This window comes from Rhinoderma darwinii, chromosome 5 (genome assembly GCF_050947455.1).
Source record: "Rhinoderma darwinii isolate aRhiDar2 chromosome 5, aRhiDar2.hap1, whole genome shotgun sequence".
In the NCBI taxonomy this organism is placed as follows: domain Eukaryota; kingdom Metazoa; phylum Chordata; class Amphibia; order Anura; family Rhinodermatidae; genus Rhinoderma; species Rhinoderma darwinii.
This window is the reverse complement of record NC_134691.1, coordinates 149,598,191-149,618,907: the sequence shown is the minus strand read 5'-3', so window position 1 is coordinate 149,618,907 and position 20,717 is coordinate 149,598,191. Positions and strand designations below refer to the sequence as shown.

The window sequence follows — 20,717 nt, the reverse complement described above, 5'->3', positions numbered from 1 at the left end:
CGGAGATGGTGACTAGTCCGGGAGCAGAGTATAGAAGGAAGGTCCCTGTATAGGAGTAGCAGCAGGGAGAGTGGAGCGCCACATCCAGCCTCGCAGTCTCCTCCTCCAGGATGATGATGGTGACTGGGGTGATGATGATGAGGGGAAGGAGGAGACATCTGATGGGGATAATGGTGCTGGAGGATGCAGGTTGGCTGCTCGGCTCCGTGCGGTGCACAACTCACAGCAGTGCCGGGCTTGTGGCAGCTCGTTGCCCACAGCGGTAGCGCCTCACTGGCTGCCAGTACGTGCTAGTCGGGCAAGGCTAGGGAGCGCCTTGCAGCAGCAGCCCTCTTCCTCAATGTCTCCCCTGCGAGGCTGCTTCTCCTCCCCGGTCCAGCTGCGCCCTCCGCTTATCCCCAGGCCATCGTTGTTTGGCCTCTTGCTGCTTGAACTCCTTGTGCTGCTGCTGGAGGAAGAGGAGCAGCTGTCTGGGAGCCCCGAGACTCACTCGTCCCCTTCCTCTAGCACCTTGCCGGCTGAGGAGCACAATGAAGGCGGAGAAGGAGGACCTGTCAATGATCAACCTGTCTGTACAGCAAGTGCTGAGCCTGTGGGCACACGGGACGGTGCTGAGGACCCTGACCGGTGAGTGGCACATGTCACAGCACATCAGGCCTCATAGATGCCCATTAGTGACCCACATGGGGGGTGTAGCACCCTACTAAGGAGAGGGGGAGATAATGAGAGGGTGACTCACTCTCATCCATTGTCACTTCTCCCCTACATTTACACAGTCCATTCTAAGGCCTCAATATATAAAGCATTTATTAGTCCACAATGAGTTTTCCCATGATCATCCCACAACTCACATAACACAGGAGTGCTTACAGGGCCGGCCTTAGGATAGATGGTGCCCTGTGCGAAATTTTCTTTCGACGCCCCTCCCCATCATAAAAAAATGCCCTATAAAAAAGTATAATCCCCTCACACAGTATAATGCCCTTTTAATGCCCCCACACAGTATAATGCCCCCTTTAGTGCCCCCCACACAGTATAGTGTCCCCTAAGTGCTACACACAGTATATTGCCCCCTGTAGTGTCCCCTACACAGTATAATGCCCCCTTAGTGTCCCCCCCACAGTATAATGTACCCCCTCCCCTCGGTGTCACACACAGACCCCCCTTGTAGATTGTGCCATACAGCCCCCCTGTAGATTGTGCATACATCCTGTCTGAAGATTCTGCCATACAGCCCCCCATCTCCCCTTTGTAGATAGTGACATACAGCTCCCCACCTCCCCATTGTAGACAGTGCCATATAGCCCCCCCCCCCTCCCCCTTGTAGACAGGCTGAACGGCCTGTAGCCTAGTAAATGGCAGAGCAGGGAGATACCTCCCTGTTCTGCCATAGGATTCAATAGTATCTGAGTCCTAAGGACGTAGATACTATTGAATGAAGTGTCACTACCACTGTAGCAGCCATAGCGGTGCACTCTATGCTCGGTGGCATCGCTAGCAGCCGCTATGGCTTCTACAGTGGTTGTTACGCCACTAAGCAGAGAAGGAGCGCCCGGACAGAAAGGCATCATTAGAGTCCCTGGGCCTGGGCGCTTCACAAGCAGGGGAAGGGAGCCAGCGCAGCGCCCTCTTCCACCTGCTGGAGTGATGCGCCTTGTGCGATGGCACAGATCGCCCACACCCCAAAGGCTGGCCCTGAGTGCTTATAGGGAAACACAGGACCTGGTACACAGCCGTTACTTATTGTCAGGGGTGGACTCATTACTGAAGACATCAGATCACTGTAACCATAAATTGATGGAATAGTGGGTAGAAGTGTTACTTAAAGGAGTTTTTTCATAATCATTATTTATCACCTGTCCACAGGATAGATGAAAATATCTGATCGGTCCAACCGCTGGGACCCCCACCGATCATGAGAACTGGCTTACCTTCCGATCCTGGGAGTGGTAGTGCTCGTGCTCGACCACCGATCTTGTAATTTCTATGGGACTGTGGAAGATAGCGAAGCGGCAGCCCCATAGAAATGAATGGAGCGGTGGTCGAACATATGAACTACTGCTCCATCCCTATGGGGCTCCCAGGTACGGCAAGGTAAGCCCGTTCTCGTGATTGGCGAGGGTCTCAGCAGTCGGACCACCATCGATGTGGATAGGTGATAAATAATGATTATGGGAAAACCCCTTTAAAGTTCCTGGGCCCTAATGCAAAATCTGTAACAGCCCTCCCACCTATCATGTGGCATTTATAATTATTATTCTTTGATGGCAGAGGGGCCTTTGGGACCCCTCAGGGACCAGGTTTGACTGCTACCTCTACATCCCCTACAGATACGTTTCGGATAGTGGTGTTTCTATTGCTCTAACCAAAAAGTAGGTACTCCTTGGCATTTTGATGTCTTTGGCACTAGAACTGTCACTTAGTATTTAGGAACAACAAGCTTGCATTGTCTTTACACTAGCACAGTCAGGGCATACTAAATGTATCTGTGTTCGGATTGTAGCATGCTTCAGGTCCCTTGTGAACCGTATGCAAAACTTAGGGCCCTTTTACAGCGGCCAATTATCAGGCACAGGCGGGTGTAAACAGGGCAAATGCCCATTCATCGACTGATTGTATCGTTTTAAATGCCGAAAATATTATCGTTGTGGGCAGCACGTGTGTAAATAGGGAGACGTGCTGCCGACATGATAGAAATCTATGGGGATGAGCGATCGAAGTAACAAGCACTCATCCCCGTACTAGCTCCTTGTGGAAGGAGCGCCGATAAACAACGATCGGTCTCATTGATCGGCGCTAATTTACACGGCCCGCATCGTGCCATTTAAGAGTACCTTAAGTATTAGGCTGGACATACACATTAGATTAATGCAAACGAAATCACCAAATGTCATTGAGGCCAGCTGATGTGTATGAGGGCATCTCAACTGGCCCCCGAAGGCAGACATAAGGGGAACAAGGGTTTGGCATGTTGGATTTCAATATGCCTGATATTTTGTATTCCTCAGAGCTAAGCAGCTACCAGGGGTGTTTAACAGCCTTTCTCCTATTCAAGTGAATGGGAGCAGAGCTGCGGTACTGCAGCACGGCCGCTACACAGTGTACAGAGCAGTCTGCTTCCGGCACCGACCACTGCATAGCTTTCCGGCGCCAAGAGGCAGCCGTTACAGCTGATCGGTGCAAGGTCCGGGTGTCGGACCCCCACGATCATATACTGATTACTTATCCTGTGGATAGATCATCAGTATGAAAAATAGCCACCAACCTGGAGAACACCTTTAAGTCATTAAACTAGCACCAACACAGGAAAACATACATATTGGCAGACACTGTATGAGGAGATTTACAGTCAGAATCGTTCAACGTCTCACAGAATAGACATGCTGACCGACTAAAGGCCTTTTTACACAGGCCAATAAATGGGGTGAACGCTCGTTCTTGATCATTATCTAGTGTAAAAAGGGCAGTGATCAGCCAACAAATTAGCGAACGTTTGTTTTTTGGTTGATCTTGGATTTTTTATGCGGCACAAAAATGGTCGCTTGTCGGCAGCAGATCTCCCTGTTTAAACGGGATCGGCTGCCGATAAGATGCAGAATATTTGCTGACGAACGTTCGTATTAACAGTTCCTAGTCGAGCTTCCCACCACTAGTATCTAAGTAGATGCAATAACCAGAGCTTGCCTCCCCCTCTTCAAGGGCTCCATAGCAGCTGCATGGTCTGCCTCTATGGTATGTACACCCTTGGGGTCAAAATGGTTCAAAGACTAAACAAATGCATTTAAATCAGACGAGCAAGCCATGAAAGTGTGATGTGGGGGAGAGGTCTGGCTGCTGGGATCTCCACAATCTTAAAAATGATTGGATTTGTTCAACATTTCCAATGACCGAGGGCCTATTCAGAGGATTGATGTTCACGTCCGGGTGCTGTCCAAGTGTAGAACTGAACACCGATCTATTTAACTCAATAGGCTTGTTCACATGTCCGATTTTACGCACAGACCATCGTTCCCTGTAGAGAAAATCGCAGCATGCACTACATTGGTCCGATTCTCGCACTAGACTTGTCTATTCAAGTCAATAGGTCTGTGAGTAAATTGAACGGCACACTGATGCTATCCGAGTGCGGTCCATTTTCACATATAGCTGTCAATGAGAGGCTGAAAAAAAAGCAGGGAGTTTTTACGTGAAAAACATGATCACTGATGTTACACAGGCGATAAAAACTGACAAACTGAACGCACTCTGACACAATACTGATTCAACTCAAAATTTGCAGTTTTACCCTGAAGAAACACAAATAAGTTTTAAAACACTCGTCTGAATTCAGCCTAAAGGGGGTTTTACACTGGGCGATTATCGGGCAGACAAGCGTTCATACAACACTCGTTGACGATAATTGCCCTGTGCAAACGGCAGCGATCAGCAGATGAACGAGCAAACGCTCGATCATCTGCTGGTGGTTTCGTTTTACAAGAGTTAAATATTATCGTTGTCGGCAGCACATCTCCCTGTGTAAACAGGGAGACGCGCTGCCGACATGATAATAACGTATGGGGATGAGCGCTCGGAGTAACGACCATTCGTCCCCATCCATAGCTCAGTGTGACAGGAGCAAACGGCGCTCACTGCATCGGTCGATTATCAGCCAGTGTAATAGGGCCTTAAAGAGGCTCTATCACCAGATTATCAAATCCCTATTTCCTATTGAAGATGATCGGCACTGCAATGTAGATAACAGCAAAGTTGTTGTTTTTTTAAAAAAAAATTTGCCCAAGTTATGAGCAATTTTATATTTATGCAAATTAGCTTTTCAATGGACAACTGGGCGTGATTTCTCGTTTTACCAACTGGGCGTTGTGAATAGAAGTGTATGATGCTGACAACTCAGCATCATACACTTCTCATCGTTCCCACCCAGCTTCTTTCACTGCAGAAATACAGCGTGACGTCACCCACAGGTCCTTCAACATTGAAGATACATTGGCTCCAGGCGTCCAAAAGGTTAATATGCTCGTCTCTAGGGAGTTTGCTATGCGTACCTGCACATACCCTGCACATACCCTGCACTGTAACCTCTGACGCCTGGAGCTGATGTGTCTTCTCTCTTTCCAACGCCAAGGTTGAAGGACCTGTGGGTGACGTCATCATTCCCAGCCAGCTTCTTTCACTGCTGACACACAGCGTGACGTCACCCACAGGTCCTTAAACCTTGGCGTCGGTAGAGAGAAGACACATCAGCTCCAGACGTCAGAGGCTACAGTGCAGGGTATGTGCAGGTAAGCATAGCAAACTCCCTAGAGACGAGCATATTAACCTTTTGGACGCCTGGAGCCGATGTATCTTCTTTGTCCGACGACAATGTTGAATGACCTGTGGGTGACGTCACGCTGTATTTCTGCAGTGAAAGAAGCTTGGTGGGAACGATGAGAAGTGTATGATGCTGATTCGTCAGCGTCATACACTTCTATTCACAACGCCCAGTTGGTAAAAACACAATACACGCCCAGTTGGTAAAACGAGAAAACACGCCCAGTTGTCCATCGAAAAGCTCATTTGCATAAATATAAAATTGCTCATAACTTGGGCAAAAATGATCGTTTTTAAAAAAAAAACTTTGCTGTTATCTACATTGCAGCGCCGATCACATTCAATAGGAGATAGGGATTTGATAATCTGGTGACAGAGCCTCTTTAAGTGGCTATGTCACTATACATCAATATAAATGGCAGGTATAGAGATACCTCCAAATTGGTGCATTGACTGGAAAACCCTATAAAGGAAGAACTAAGTATCTAAGAACATTAAAAATTATTTCCACATACAAATAAAAAATCTTTTGTCCTTGGATGCAGAAACAGATCATATATTAATGTAACCTTTTAGGATCCACAGGAGGGTGATACATTGTTACCAGGCATCCCTGACCACGTTACTTCGGGTTGTATGGATGGGCACTTTAAATTTAGCCAATTATTCAGGGAACTAATCTAAATGTTATTTATTAAATAAGGAAGAAGATTTTTTCTTTAGCATTTCAGCCCAAAATTGTTGGTGACTAATTTTCTATCACACATTGTTCTATAGATGTTTTTGAGTTTGCCTAGACTCTTATTATCAACCTGTAAAGTGCCTAAAAAATATTCATTAGATACTGGTCAACAGAAAAATAAATCTCTTCTATGTGAACTACTTTTATTACAGTTATTTAAGAAAGTAATAGACAGCATAACTAATAATCCATTACTTTGACATATATAGACCATCTTTGGACCACCCAATTGGTTTTGGTCACATGATTAGCCGAATGAAGCGCACTTGTATGGAGATGTGTCTCGTGATTGTAATAGGACTATCATGACAAGATCTCTGAAAAGTACCAGTCGGGATGGATACAAAAACATCTCTAAATCAATGAAGAACGCTGGCCGTGTAGTTCTATTGGTTAAAAAAATGAATGTTTGTGGCACAGCTGTGAATCTGGTTACTAAAAGATGTAATGAAAAACTGAGTGACCATGTAAGGCTCCGTTCACATCTGCATCTGGGCTTTCCATTGTTCTGCCCACGTCGAAATCGGACATTTAGGCAATAGTTAGTAAAGTGACTTACTACGGTAGTTACTGTCAACAGCCCGGAAGTGAGGTGTACTGTCCTCGGCTTCATATACGCATATGCCCAATTACGCCGGACTCCTCTCTGATGGGCCTGCATCAGGGTAAAAAATATGTTTTATTCTTCTGCGTCATACAAGTAGAGACGTCAATTAACTGCATGGGAAGGGGAGCTGTAAATGCCGGACGCTTCCGGGTTCGGCATACTCTCCAACTTAATTTGCATACGGTGCGTGATGGAGAAAAAGTTTTTTTAATAGTGGTGTCAGACGTTGGCTAGCCTAAAATCTCATGCCTGACTCCCTTTAAATAAAGAATATCAAGCTTTTTTAACTTATTTATGGCAATATTGAATTCAAATTTTTTTTTTATTAAGGGGGAATTCCCACTTCAAACATACCCCTGTTCTTCAAGCAAAGAAAGGCGTACAGCAGCCGCATCCATGAGGAGTCTAAAAGGAGAGGTGACTCCCATAGTCTACAATGGAGAGAGCTACACTCTCTAGATGGATGCGATTGACGCTTGTCTTTGTTTCCAAAAATGGGGTCAGGGGGCCACATTCTCCTGCTTGGTGGGGTTCCCATAAGTGGTACCCCCACCTATCAGGTATTTATGGCATCCTGTGTATATGCCATAAATGTCTAAAGTGGGAAAACATTTTATCCCAGAAAGTCCAGTACTGCCAAGGGTAATACCAAAATAGCAAATTCACCTAAATTGCTTCCCACTGTGCATGATCTGCACCACTTTAACATAACAGATTCTCAAGAGATGCAATTGCTAAAGAAGGACCGAAGAAGACATTATACGTTTTTGGGTATTTATTTATTTTTTTTCTTCTTTTACCCTTCTTGAAGCAAAGTTTATGCAAATTTGCCCTGTTGTACAACATTTACATGAACTTTTATGAGAGATAGAAGAAAGCACGGCTTTATGAATTCCAAAGTCACGTCACGCATTTCAGTTTTATTTTACCTTTTTTTTACCTATCATTGCAAAAACCATGGCAAATATGTGTAGAGTCGGCTGAATTTCCTGACTCAAAGATGAGTCACTTGCAGAAATAATACTTCTCTTGTATTGTGAATTCTCTATGAGATTATGATGACAGCTCGTTATTGCTGGTAGACTGCGTGTTTTATATTCACGGATCCTGTCCTCCCATTCTTCCTACTGTTTGATACATACAATATCTTATAGAAAGAGATATCTTCAGACTCTTGCTAAATGACTTCTTGCTTTTCTTTCAGAGATGTGGTATTGGGTGTTCCTATGGGCCCTCTTCTCTTCTCTCTTTGTCCATGGAGCAGCGGGAGTTCTGATGTTTGTCATGCTCCAGAGGCACAAGCAGGGGAGGCTGATATGTGTGGTCTTGGTCAGCATTGGGTTCCTAGCTTCTGTCACCGGAGCAATGATAACTAGTAAGTGTTATATTGTAGTCTTGTACAGATTACATATTGGGGATTGGTGAATCTGAGTAAACAGATGGTGATCTGTGATAAATTATGAATCCATAATATTCCTATACTGTTTGACCAACGAATAGGTGAACCTCCAGAGATCCGTCTATCCCTTTTACCTCCAATCCAAATTCACAATCTAATAATGCACGGCAGGCCAGAGTACTTCAATGCTTATCTTCTTTATATACAATTAGTAGTGTATTATGATACATATACAATAATGCTCCAATCCATCAGTACAATCATTTCTTACTGGCTCGATAGACTCTCATGGTGGTTTACCGATACTCCATAATTCTCATGGCAAAAATCAGCACGTTTAGTTGCGTGCAGCATCAGCATACCTAGGTGATAATACGGGGGAAAGACTAGTTTTGCATATTTGTCGTGCTTGAATGTTTGAGATCAACAAACTACTTTTAATATTAGACAAAGACAACTCAAGTAAACACAAAATGCTGTTTTTAAATGATTATTTGGTTTATTGAAGGAAAAATGCTGTCCAGCCCCTCCTGGCGCTATGTTAAACAATAATTGCCCAACCAGTTAACCAAATTCAATTAACAATTGGGTTCAATTTCACTAGCCACACCAAAGCATGATTACTGCCAGACCTGTTGAATTGAAACATCACTTAAATAGAAGCTGTCTGGCGATGTGAAGAAGGCTAGAAGGTATCTAAAAGCAGCACGTGATGCCACGTTATAAAGGGATTCAAATACAGATGCCAAAGTAATGAAAATCTTCCAGTCTGGAAAGGGTTACAAAGCCATTGCTAAGATTTTAGGACTCAAGCAAACCACAGTGAGAGCCATCATCCACAATTGATGACAGGCTACGCGTTTCGACACCGTACCGGCGTCTTCCTCAGTCCAAAATCAATTGATTTTGGCCTGAGGAAGACGCCGGTACGGTGTCGAAACGCGTAGCCTGTCATCAATAAATCCTTTTATTACTTTACCCACTGGAATAGTTGTGGATTATCTTTAACCAAGCAGCGCCGATGGTCTCGTTTTTCTCAACCTAATCGCACTATAACATTGACAGCAAACATGCTTTGACTGTGACGTGGACCTGGCTGCAGCTTTCCAAGCCTTAAGGTGTCCACCACCCGAGGTAAGCGGAATCACCGCACTCACCATTCTTCTGATAATTATCAGATTCTCATTTGTGGCGCCGTGTCTCTTTTCTAATCTACATATCATCCACAATTGGAGAAGACGTGGAACAGTAGTGAACCTTTTCAAGAGTGGCCGGCCTACCAAAATTTCAGAGCACATCGACAACTCATCCAAGGGGTCACAAAGGAACCCAAACGAACATCTAAAGAACTACAGGTCTCACTTGCCTCAGTTAAGGTCAATGTACACGATTCCACAATGGGGAGTTGCAGGCTCCAAACCACAGCTGAATTAAAAGAACACAAAAGCTGATCTCACATTTGCCAAAGAACATCTAGATGACCCCCAAGACTTTTGGGATCATTTTCTGTGGGCTGATGAGTCAAAGGTGGAACTCTTTAGAAGACATGGGTCTCGTTACATCTGGTGTAAAGCTAACACCACATTCCAGGATAAGAACATCATACCAACAGTCAAACATGGTGGTGGTAGTGTGATCGGGCTGCTTTTCTTCTGCAGGACATGGATGACTTCTCATAATTGATGGAACCATGAATTCTGCTCTATCAGACAATCCTAACGGAGAATGTCCGCCTGTCAGTTTGTGACCTAAAGTTTAAAGGGGTATCCCGGTTACACCAAGTTACCACCTACCCTACTAGGGGTATGATGTTCTTATGGTGGGATGCAATGCAGATCGGTGGGTATTGAAAGCAGGGACCCCCACAGTTTACGAGAACGGTGTTCCCGAACCCCTCGTTTGAAGCGAGCGGTAGGTCGCTCATGCGCACTGCCGCTCCATTCATTCTCTACAGCAGCGCCGGAAATAGCAACATGCTGTACTCGCCTATCTCCGGCGCTCCCATAGAGAATAAATAAAGTGGCAGTGCGCATGAGCGACCTGCGGCTCGGTTCAAGCAAGGGGTCCCAGCTGTCGCACACCCAATGATTAGCAAGTTACCCCATACCCTACAGATAGGAGGTAACTTGTTGTAACCGTAATACCCCTTTAAGCACATTTGGGTTATGCAGCAGGACAATGATCCGAAGCCCACAAGCAAGTCCACCTCTAAATGGTTCAAAAGAAACATTAAGGTTTTAAAGTGGCCGAGTTAAAGTCCTAACTTGAATCTCATTGAGATGTTGTGACAGGACCTTAAATGTGCAGTTCATGCTCAAAAATCCTCCAATGAAGCCAAATTAATACAATTCTGCAAAGAAGAGTGGGCTAAAATGCCTCCACAGTGATGTAAAAGACTCAACACAAGTTATGGCATATGTTTGATTGCAGTTGGTACTGCCAAGGGTGGCAAAACAAGTTATTAGGTTTAAGGGGGCAATAACTTTCTCACTTGGGTGATATACGTTTTGAATAAGTCTTTATCCTCAATAAATGGAATGATCAATTAAAAGCTGTTAATTTTACTTGTGTTGTCTTTATATTATATTAAATCTGAAACATCTAAATGTGACAAATTATCAAAAAATAGAAGAAATTGGATGAGGAGCAAATACTTTTTCACAGCACTAAATGTGTGGGGATACATGGGCATTTTTTACGCCAGTGATTTCCAGACAGTAGATCATATGATTAGCGGTTTTCCATAGTAATCTATAACTGGAGAGGTGTGATGTGCCGCATGAGTAGCAAGTGCTAGAACAGCTTTTCAAAAGCCAGAAGAGTCGCCTGTGAAGAGTTGAAAGAGAGCTCTTGTGAAACACTTCTCCATAAACACTGTTACTTGCTGTACCCAGGTTCCATAGACATCAGTTATTATACTTAGGCCCTGTTCACATCACCTTTTGGCCCTCCGTTTGATGTATTTGCCGGGAAAACTTCCGACGTATACCTCCAATGGAAGGTGAGAGGTATCCCACTGTATAGGCATAAAGTGCAAAATGTCGTCCATGGGCTACCAATAAAAAAAATGTATGTCACGCGGTATACTTTTTTTTACTCTATACTGTTTCCACTGTATTAAACCCTTCTTTTTTTGCGGTAGATCGATTTGACACACTTTTGGCCTCCATTTGGGTAATGGAGCTCTATAGATACGCTTAGTGTGTACGCCTGGGAGCTTTTCCCAGCGTACATGCTAAGTGAACAGGGCCTTATTCTTTTTAATTCTAGACCTTAACCCTTAAAGGGAGAGAGGAAAAGGCACATGTACAAAATTGCGCACACCTAAAATAATAAGAAAAAGATAAGAAAAAAACAGAAATGGAAAGACCAAACTTTATTATACTCTACATACAAAATATAAAACCATATAAAAAAACATAGAGAATCAGCAAACCTGTAAAAATGAAACAGGAAGCAAACAAATCTTAAATAGAATTCCAAATGGGACAATGTGAGCCAATATTAAAAGAACGCAATAGCCGTATAAATGTATTATGTGCAACTAGTAAACCTGGAAGGTAACCACATGCTGAACCACACAAGAATACAAAGTGCAAGATAATATCTATACCCCAATGTGGGGAAACTATAGCCCCACAAATATGAAAAAAATATACACCGAATTTTTCGGACTATAAGACGCACCTGACTATAAGACGTACCCAGGTTTTAGACAACAGAAAATAGGGAAAAAAAATCATATTTTACTAGTTTTACAAAGCAAAAAGTATTTGTTAAAAAAAATAATTTGTTCTGTTTCACCACATTCTGAGAGCCATTTTTGGGTACATACGATTTTTTTTATCACTTTTTATTTCATTTTTTTTTTTATTTTTTTTTACATTGTGCTTGGGAAAAAATGGGAAAAGCTTTTTTTTTTTTAACTTTTAATATTTCTTTACACTCCTGAAAATGTATCTAGCTTTTCTTTTTTTACACATTTTATTAGTTTCCCTAGGGGACTTGAACCAGTGATCATTAGATCGCTGGTACACTACACTGCAATACATGGATGAGTTACGGAAACAGCGTAACTTGCTGAGCTACGCTGTTTCCGTATCTCCCATAGTAGTGAATGACAGTTACAGAGGCAGCGTAGCATTCTACGCTGTTTCCTTAACTACTATTCAGTTCTATGGGAGTTACGGAAACAGAGTAGCTCAGCGTGTTACACTGTTTCCATAACTCGAGCATCTATGCTGTTTTCGAAGCTGCCAAGTTCTGGAAACAGCGTAGCTCGCGGTGCTACGCCATTAACGTAACTCCCATTCACTTCTATGGGAGTTACGGAAACAGCGTAGCTCAGCGAGCACTCGGCTGTTTCCGTAACTCCCGACCACCTAACCAGGAAGTGGCCGGGAGACAGCGGAGCGTGTAAGCTAAAATGGGGTTTAGGGGGCCCCGTTCTAGAGATAGGTGCAGGTCCCAGAGGTGAGACCCGCATCTATCTGACATTTATGACATATCCTGTGGATACCTCAGAGAAAGCATGGTTGAACAGCAGCGCACGTCTCCAAAATTTCAATCAATATGTTCTTTTATTGGTCAAACATCCAGTAAAAAATGGCAACGTTTCGACCCGTGACAAGTGGAGGGACTTTCTCAAGGATGTTTGACCAATAAAAGAACATATTGATTGAAATTTTGGAGACGTGTTCTGCTGTTCAACCATGCTTTTTCTGAGGATTACATTACGTCAGACTGGGTTTGTCTGATCTTACAGCGTGTCACCGCTCCTGATTTCGGGATTTGTGCTGCTTCAAACACTTTATTTTTTGGATTATATCCTGTGGATACGTCATAAATGTCCTTCATGGGAAGACCCCTATAAATGCAGCGGTTGCTATTGACCACGGCATTTAACTAGTTATTTAACTAGCCATCGCTGTTCCTGGCCGTCAGCTGACACAGTGTATGGAGCTGGCTCAGCGCATGAGCCCGCTCCAAAAATCATCCCCTCCCCGCTCCATGATGTGCCGGCACATCATGGGTCGGGAAAGGGTTAAGTAAGAAGCGGTCAGGGGGCCCGGCACTGCCGGGTCCCTTGACTGCTGACTATAAGACGCAGGGACTTTTTAGCAAGATTTATTCTTGCTAAAAACTGCGTCTTATACACCGTGTTCCAAATTATTATGCACATTGGATTTAAGTGTCATAAACATTGAATTATTAGTTTTTCAATTAAACTCATGGATGGTATTGTGTCTTAGGGCTCTTTGGATCATTGTAATCAATCTCAGACACCTGTGATAACTAGTTTGCCAGGTGTGCCCAATCAAAGGAAAACTACTTAAGAAGGACGTTCCACATTATTAAGCAGGCCACAGGTTTCAAGCAATATGGGAGAGAAAAAGGATCTCTCTGCTGCCGAAAAGCGTGAAATAGTGCAATACCTTGGACAAGGTATGAAAACATTGGATATTTCAAGAAAACGTAAGAGTGATCATCGTACTGTGAAAAGATTTGTGGCTGATTCAGAGCACAGATGGGTTCATTCAGATAAAGGCATAATGAGGAAGGTTTCTGCCAGACAACTTAATAGGATTAGGAGAGCAGCTGCTAAAATGCCATTGCAAAGCAGCAAACAGGTATTTGAAGCCGCTGGTGCCTCTGGAGTCCTGCGAACCTCAAGGTAGAACCTCAACCTTAGGATCCTCCAGAGGTTTGCAAGTGTGCATAAAGCTATTATTCGGCCACCCCTAAACAATGCTCACAAGCAGAAACGGTTGCAGTGGGCTCAGAAATACATGAAGACTAATTTTCAAACCGTGTTGTTTACTGATGAGTGCCGTGCAACCCTGGATGGTCCAGATGGATGGAGTAGTGGATGGTTGGTGAATGGCCACCATGTCCCAACAAGGCTGCGACGTCAGCAAGGAGGTGGCGGAGTCATGTTTTGGGCTGGAATCATGGGGAGAGAGTTGGTAGGCCCCTTTAGGGTCCCTGACGGTGCGAAAATGACCTCAGCAAAGTACGTAGAGTTTATGACTGACCACTTTCTTCCGTGGTACAAAAAGAAGAACCGTGCCTTCCGTAGCAAAATTATCTTCATGCATGACAATGCACCATCTCATGTTGCAAAGAATACCTCTGTGTCATTGGCTGCTATGGGCATAAAAGGAGAGAAACTCATGGTGTGGCCCCCATGTTCCCCTGACCGCAACCCTATTGAGAACCTTTGGAGCATCCTCAAGCAAAATATCTATGTGGGTGGGAGGCAGTTCACATCAAAACAGAAGCTCTGGGAGGCTATTCTGACATCCTGCAAAGATATTCAAGCAGAAACTGTCCAAATACTCACAAATTCAATGGATGCAATAATTGTGAAGGTGATATCAAAGAAGGGGTCCTATGTTAACATGTAACTTGGCCTGTTAAGTTTTTTTTTGATTGAAAGAGCTTTTGATTTCTGTAAATATGATGCTGCAAATTCAACAAATTACCATTTTAGTTCTCTTTACAACCATTAAAATGTTTGATCTCTGTTGTGCATAATAATGTGAAACTGTGCATTTTGAGTTTTTTCCTTCTAAAAAAAGGAGATTTGTTCAATAAAATTTGCATTATACTCCAACGGTTGATGGCTTGAAGATAATACTGACTGTCATTTGCATCGACTATTTAGGAAAATCAGCGAAAAATAACATTTGCATAATCATTTGGAACGCGGTGTATATATTTTTTCATATTTGTGTGGCTATGTTTCCCCACATTGGGGTATAGATATTATCTTGCACTTGATATTCCTGTGTGGTTCAGCATGTGGTTACCTTCCAGGTTTACTAGTTGCACATAATACATTTATACGGCTATTGTATTCTTTTGATATTGGCTCACATTGTCCCATTTGGAATCCTGTTTGAGATTTCTGTCTGCTGTTTGCTTCCCATTTCATTTTTACAGGTTTGCGGATTCTCTCTGTTTTTTAAATGATTTTATATTTTGTATGTAGTGTATAATAAAGTTTGGTATTTTCATTCCTGTTTTTTCGTATCCTTTTCTTATTATTTTGGGTGTGCGCAATTTTGTACATGTGCCTTTTCCTCTCTCCCAATATGCATATTTTTTGCATGTTACTGCAGCACCCCACATAGATTTTTTTCATACATAGTGGTGCCCATACGTCCCATTTTTCCCAACTTAACCCTTGAAGGGACTGCACTAGAATGGACAATTATCCCCTAAGTGCTGCACTCGGCTGTTTCCATCAATCCCATAGATTTTGATTGGAGCGGCAGCACACATTTTTGACCGCCACTCCATTCAATGTCCTCCTCACTGTAGGAAAGCAGTGGGGAGGAAATGGGGGGTTCAGGACCCCTTTTCTGGCGATCGGTGAGTATTCCATCCGTAGGGCCCCCAGCAGTCATACAATTATCATCTATCCTGTAGATAGGTGATATTTGTCTATTCTGGGAATACACCTTTAAAATAATGTGCAGATATAAAAGGAGCTTGTATCATCACCCAGTGAATGACTAGATCGTGGCCCAGATGTAATTGTAGGGTTGCTTAGTGGTAACGTGCCAAGCATACTGTAGTGATCACCTATATAACGGAAAATATGTGTATTTGTTTGATCATAAAATCATTCTTAATAACAGGAACACAATAATATCGATCACATCTAAGTTCATGAACCTAAATGTGATTGATATTATGGTGATCCTTTGTGTTAGACACACGCAGGACCCGCTCTCAGGCGAGCAGTCAGTTCAGCTCAACTTTATCTCAACTAGCAGAATCGGTTGATAGTGAACGGTTACAGCTTCTACAGTATGTATACATGGAAACTATTGTAAAAATCAAAGAATATTTTTAATAACAGTAAATTAAAAAAAATTCTAATCACATAAAACACTGATGTAATACAAAAAAAGGTTTCAAAAGTGTACATAGCTTTTAAGATCTTGAAAAGCTGAAGGAACTCGAAGCAGCAACAGGAAACTCAAGTGAACATGGCGAAAAGGTGCAAACGAGTTATTCTTCCCTGTTCCCATGCCCACAGTGCCATAAGGCAGCATTTCTTAGGCCTCATGCACATGAACGTGATTACGGGCCCATAGACTTCTATTGGCCACAGGTACCTTCCCGTTTGCTTACGGGAAGGTGCCCGCGCAGTTGAAAAATATGGAATATATCCTATTTCAGGCCGTAATAACGGCACGGGTGGGCCCATAGAAGTCTATGGGGCTCCCGTAATTACGGGTGGCTACGTGTGTGCACCTGTAATTACGGGAGTGTTGCTAGGCAACGTCAGGGGATAGTCACTGTCCAGGGTGCTGAAAGAGTTAACTGATCGGCAGTAACTCTTTCAGCACCCGGGACAGTGACTACCGCTGGAGTTAATAGTATTAAAAGTTAACTTACCTGCTTCTTCCTCCAGTCCGGCCTCCCGGGATGACGTTTCATCCCGTGTGCCTGCTGCAGCCAATCACAGGCTGCAGCGGTCACATGGACTGCCGCGTCATCCAGGGAGGTCGGATTGGATGTCAAAAGAGGGGCGTGTCACCAAGAAAATGGCCGGGGTACGTATGAAGTTCTTTTACTTACAATCGCTGCGTTCCGCTACGGAAACTCTGCCCTAAATGGCTGCCCCTTCTCTCTATCCAGCACTGATAGAGAGAAGGGGCTGCTGATTAGTGCAGTGCAATTTTTCAGAGAAAACGGGTCCGTAAATACGGGTGGAATACTGGTGACAAAGTACCCGTATTTACGCCAGTTTTTACGGGAGGAAAAAAATACGTTCGTGTGCATGAGGCCTTAGCAGTCATTGTGCCGTGATTTTTATGAATAACATTTTATTACTTTTTCTACTTTGGACAACCTCATCTCAGAAATAAGGTCCCTACTGGAAGCTCCCACAATCCGCATATCCTAGTAGTATAGAGAGGAATTGTCTAAAATATTCAACCTCTCTAATACACAACTGTGTCTTATTTTTAGCCCCTGTATTTTAGAGGCACAATGTGTAATATATTGGCAGATGGAGGCAGCTGGTAATAGCAGCTAAACCACAACGAGGGATTGGAATGATTGTATACACTGGTCATTGAATTTCTCTTCTTTATTCCTTTTCTCAAGGGGATATTTACAGGGGAATCAAATCATATTTATATTTCATTCACATTTGGTAAATTGTGTATATATAATGCTCTGGAAATAAATTGTGTTTTTTTTTTTAACTTCTGTACAGCTGAAGTCTAAAACTTGAGCTTGGTGACTCACACATTAGCTAAATAAAAATCTCCTTCCCCCCAGCACTATTCTAAAAATAAGTCGATTTCCTTCTGTAATGTCTTCTGACCTTTATAAAGTTTGAAATATTGCAATTCACAGAAATACACAAAAACTTTTAATAAAATGAGGAACTTTAAACAATGAATCACTGATTTAAATGTACACTATATGGACAAAAGTATTGGGACACCTACACATTACACCTTTTATGACATCCATAAGCATTCATATGGAGTTAGTCCCTCCCCCAGTTTGCATCTAAAACAGCTTCCACTGTCCTGGGAAGACTTTCTACAAGATTTTGGAGTGTGTCTGTGGGAATTTTTGCTCATTCATCCAGAAGAGCACTTGTGAGGTCAAACACTGATGGTAGATGAGAGGGCCTGGCTCGCAATCTCCGTTCTAGTTCATCCCAAAGATGTTCGATGGGGTGGAGGTCAGGGCTTTGTGCGGGCCAGTCAAGTTCTTCTACACCAAAGTCACCCATCCATTCCTTTACGGGCCTGTGGTTTTTCATACTGATGAGGTCACCAGTATATGATTGGTGGGGGTACGACACCTGGACCCCACACCGATCAGCTGTTCCAGCTGCCTCCTGCACCGTAAGTTATACAGTAGTCGGTGCTGGAAGCAGAAGGCTCTGACCATTGTATAGCGACCGTGCTGGGTCACTACAGCTCTGCTGCTATTCAAGTCCCATGACCAGACAACCCCTTGCTTATATATTACCCATTGCTTATACTATAAGCCTTATAGAGCGCCAACATATTTTGCAGCGATGTACAGAGATTATCACCGTCTCGGTTCACTCCCTGTCCCCAATGGGGCTCATAGTCTACTTCTTCCTATCCAATTTAATAGGCTGCCAATAACATATCATTATGGTTTGTTTTTTTTGGAGTGTAGAAACCCAGGCAAACTTGGGTATAACATACAAAGTCCATACAAATGTTGTCCTTGGTGAGATTTAAACCCAGCAGCAGTATATATTGTTATCTGCAAAATGCCCTTTGTATTGATAGACTCTTTAAGCTCTACTAAACCGTGGCAAAGAGGAGGGGCAATTCTGGCAGCAAAATATTGTACTATCCGTATGGATACTGTCAACAAGACGGGTCATAATTAGAAAAGAAAAAAAATTAAGAGCTTTAAAGGACTCAATCACTAGACAGACCCCTTAACATAGTGCTTCAATAAGATACCCTATTAAATATATTGGAGGGAGTCCCTTATATGAAGTGGTGTACATACAGCTTACGCGCTTCGTCCCTCGATGGGCCCTCGCGGCTATTTAGAAGTGATTGAGTTTTGGATAGCCATCTACTTCCATAATATGTAGACTTTCTTTTTACAGGTGCAGCAGTTGCGGGCATATATCAAGTTGCTGGGAAGAACATGGCACCTCTAGAAGCTTTGGTGTTTGGAGTAGGACAAACAGTTCTGTCTGTAATCATTTCCTTTTCACGTGTTCTTGCCACACTATGAGACATATGTAGTACATGATGTTGTAGTGCGGACCACTACCCATTGTGTAATAATGAATCACAATATTTTGAAGAGAGACCCTCAGTAGAACTTCACATTTAAAGGGAATATCATCTCTTCAGAAAACGTGGCTTCCGATTGCTAAGCTGTTGCACTAATAAATTGTCTAGCACCTCACGTGCCTCAGTCAAAGGCAAGAAAAGGTACATTTTCTACAATGCGGGAGGAAGGAGCACCTTGCAGAACTGTTCTGGTCGTCTAGTCATCTGTGAGCATGGCAGCGGTGTACAGTGTTCTGAAGATTTCATTACATCACAAGTGATAAGATACAAATACTCACAGAGTCCTTTGGGGGTAATCTGATCATCAGATACTCACATATCTGGAGGTTCTTCTGAGGTACGAACACTGACATTGGAGTCCACAGAACACGGTACCACTGCTGTGCATAAAAGGAAATGGTGAAAGGCTTATCTGTGCCAAATAGTTTTTTATTTTTATTATGAATTATGTTATTTTTTTTAATGAATTTAGTCTTAGGTGATGACATAATTTTTTTGAAAGTGATAAATATTTAGCAGTGCTTTTCATCTCATTATGAACCTTAAAACTTGTCCATTAGCCAATAAGTACAAAAGTTTTCATGACGTTAGTTCTAATGGTCCAATATGATTCATCTACCTGATTTCCTTGGTATACAGACGCTTGGTGACTAGAACTGCCAGTAACACCCACTGAGCCAATTATATATGCTGTAATAGCAATTAAGAAAGGAAACAGTTAACAACTAACGTCATCAGAATAGTTACTGATGGATTGCATTCTAAGGGCCTGTTCACATCAGCTTTGTCTTTAAGTTGAGGGGTTCCCCGACGGAAAGCTCAGAGGGAACCCCTCAACGGAAAGCAACGCTGATGAGAACACAGCCTTAGGCCTCATGCACATGGCAGGCAGAGCATGAAGCCTGTATGTCGGCACACAAAGTCCCTATGGCTCTTTACTACGGAGGCATAGGCACTCTATGTGCCATCGTGTAGTGCTTCCTTATGGCACATCACGGAGGTATTCTCCCCTAAAAGCAGTGCTTTTAAGGGGAAATATTCATAATACTGCATCCGATGAAACATAGCACAATTGTTTTTCTGTCGTTACGGACCATGAAAAAAAAATGTATGCCTCCGTTTGAAATCAAAGTCATGGAGGTTCAGTGTGTGTGTCGTATTATATCTCTGTACAACTCAGAACTTGTACCATTTTGGACTTGGGTCATTTGCATGAGCCCTTAGTCTGCATCATCTGGCATACTAAATCATACATAATACAGATGTAGCAGAGCTGAATTTGCTTTTAGCACAACTTATATCATGCAATGTCTGTATTTTTTCTCGTTGAGAGTCTCATGAAAGATATACTTTAAATGGCAAATATGGCTCTTCTACATCTGTATCTCAACATACAACTTTCCGTTTTCTCCATTCCTAGCGAAGAACATTATATGATAAATATGAATATTATGCTTAAGGATTTCATTCGTAAATGTTTGACTTGTATTTTAGACCTTACTTTCATTGGTATAAACCGTTGAGTACAACAAACATTGGTTTGACATTTCTTTTCTTTTACTATGAGATGATTTCTCCAGCTATGGCATGACTGCAGGAGCAATAATATAAACCCAGCTAATAAAATAGTGTAACATAAATAATGTAACATTTGCTGATAGGCATTAATATATCACAATGATATTTGGCATTCTCACTATATATCCTCTCTGAGGTTCTCTAAATGTATGTTTAAAATATATATTTTATATGCTATTATTTCCAGTATTTAACCAGATGACCTGAATAGCTAAGTGGTACATTCCACGATGATTTAAAGTGGATGTTCAC

At 42.8% G+C, this 20,717-nt stretch overlaps 1 protein-coding gene across 1 annotated transcript; it reads left to right on the top strand.

The window, feature by feature from the left end:
• Positions 1-15: 15 nt before the first annotated feature.
• TMEM170B (transmembrane protein 170B) lies at positions 16-20,420 on the top strand. Its single transcript, XM_075826635.1, has 3 exons — positions 16-627; positions 7,864-8,034; positions 18,695-20,420. The coding sequence occupies exons 1-3, from the start codon at positions 531-533 to the stop codon at positions 18,823-18,825; spliced, it is 399 nt and encodes a 132-aa protein (XP_075682750.1). The 5' UTR covers positions 16-530; the 3' UTR covers positions 18,826-20,420.
• Positions 20,421-20,717: the final 297 nt, after the last annotated feature.

What these genes read in the sequence shown, in the direction of transcription:
- TMEM170B (XM_075826635.1), top strand. Translation starts at nt 531, where the DNA reads ATGAAGGCGGAGAAGGAGGACCTGTCAATGATCAACCTGTCTGTACAG. An exon ending in GGTGCTGAGGACCCTGACCG is followed by an intron (nt 628 to 7,863) that starts GTGAGTGGCACA and finishes CTTTTCTTTCAG; the next exon opens with AGATGTGGTATTGGGTGTTC. An exon ending in CACCGGAGCAATGATAACTA is followed by an intron (nt 8,035 to 18,694) that starts GTAAGTGTTATA and finishes TTCTTTTTACAG; the next exon opens with GTGCAGCAGTTGCGGGCATA.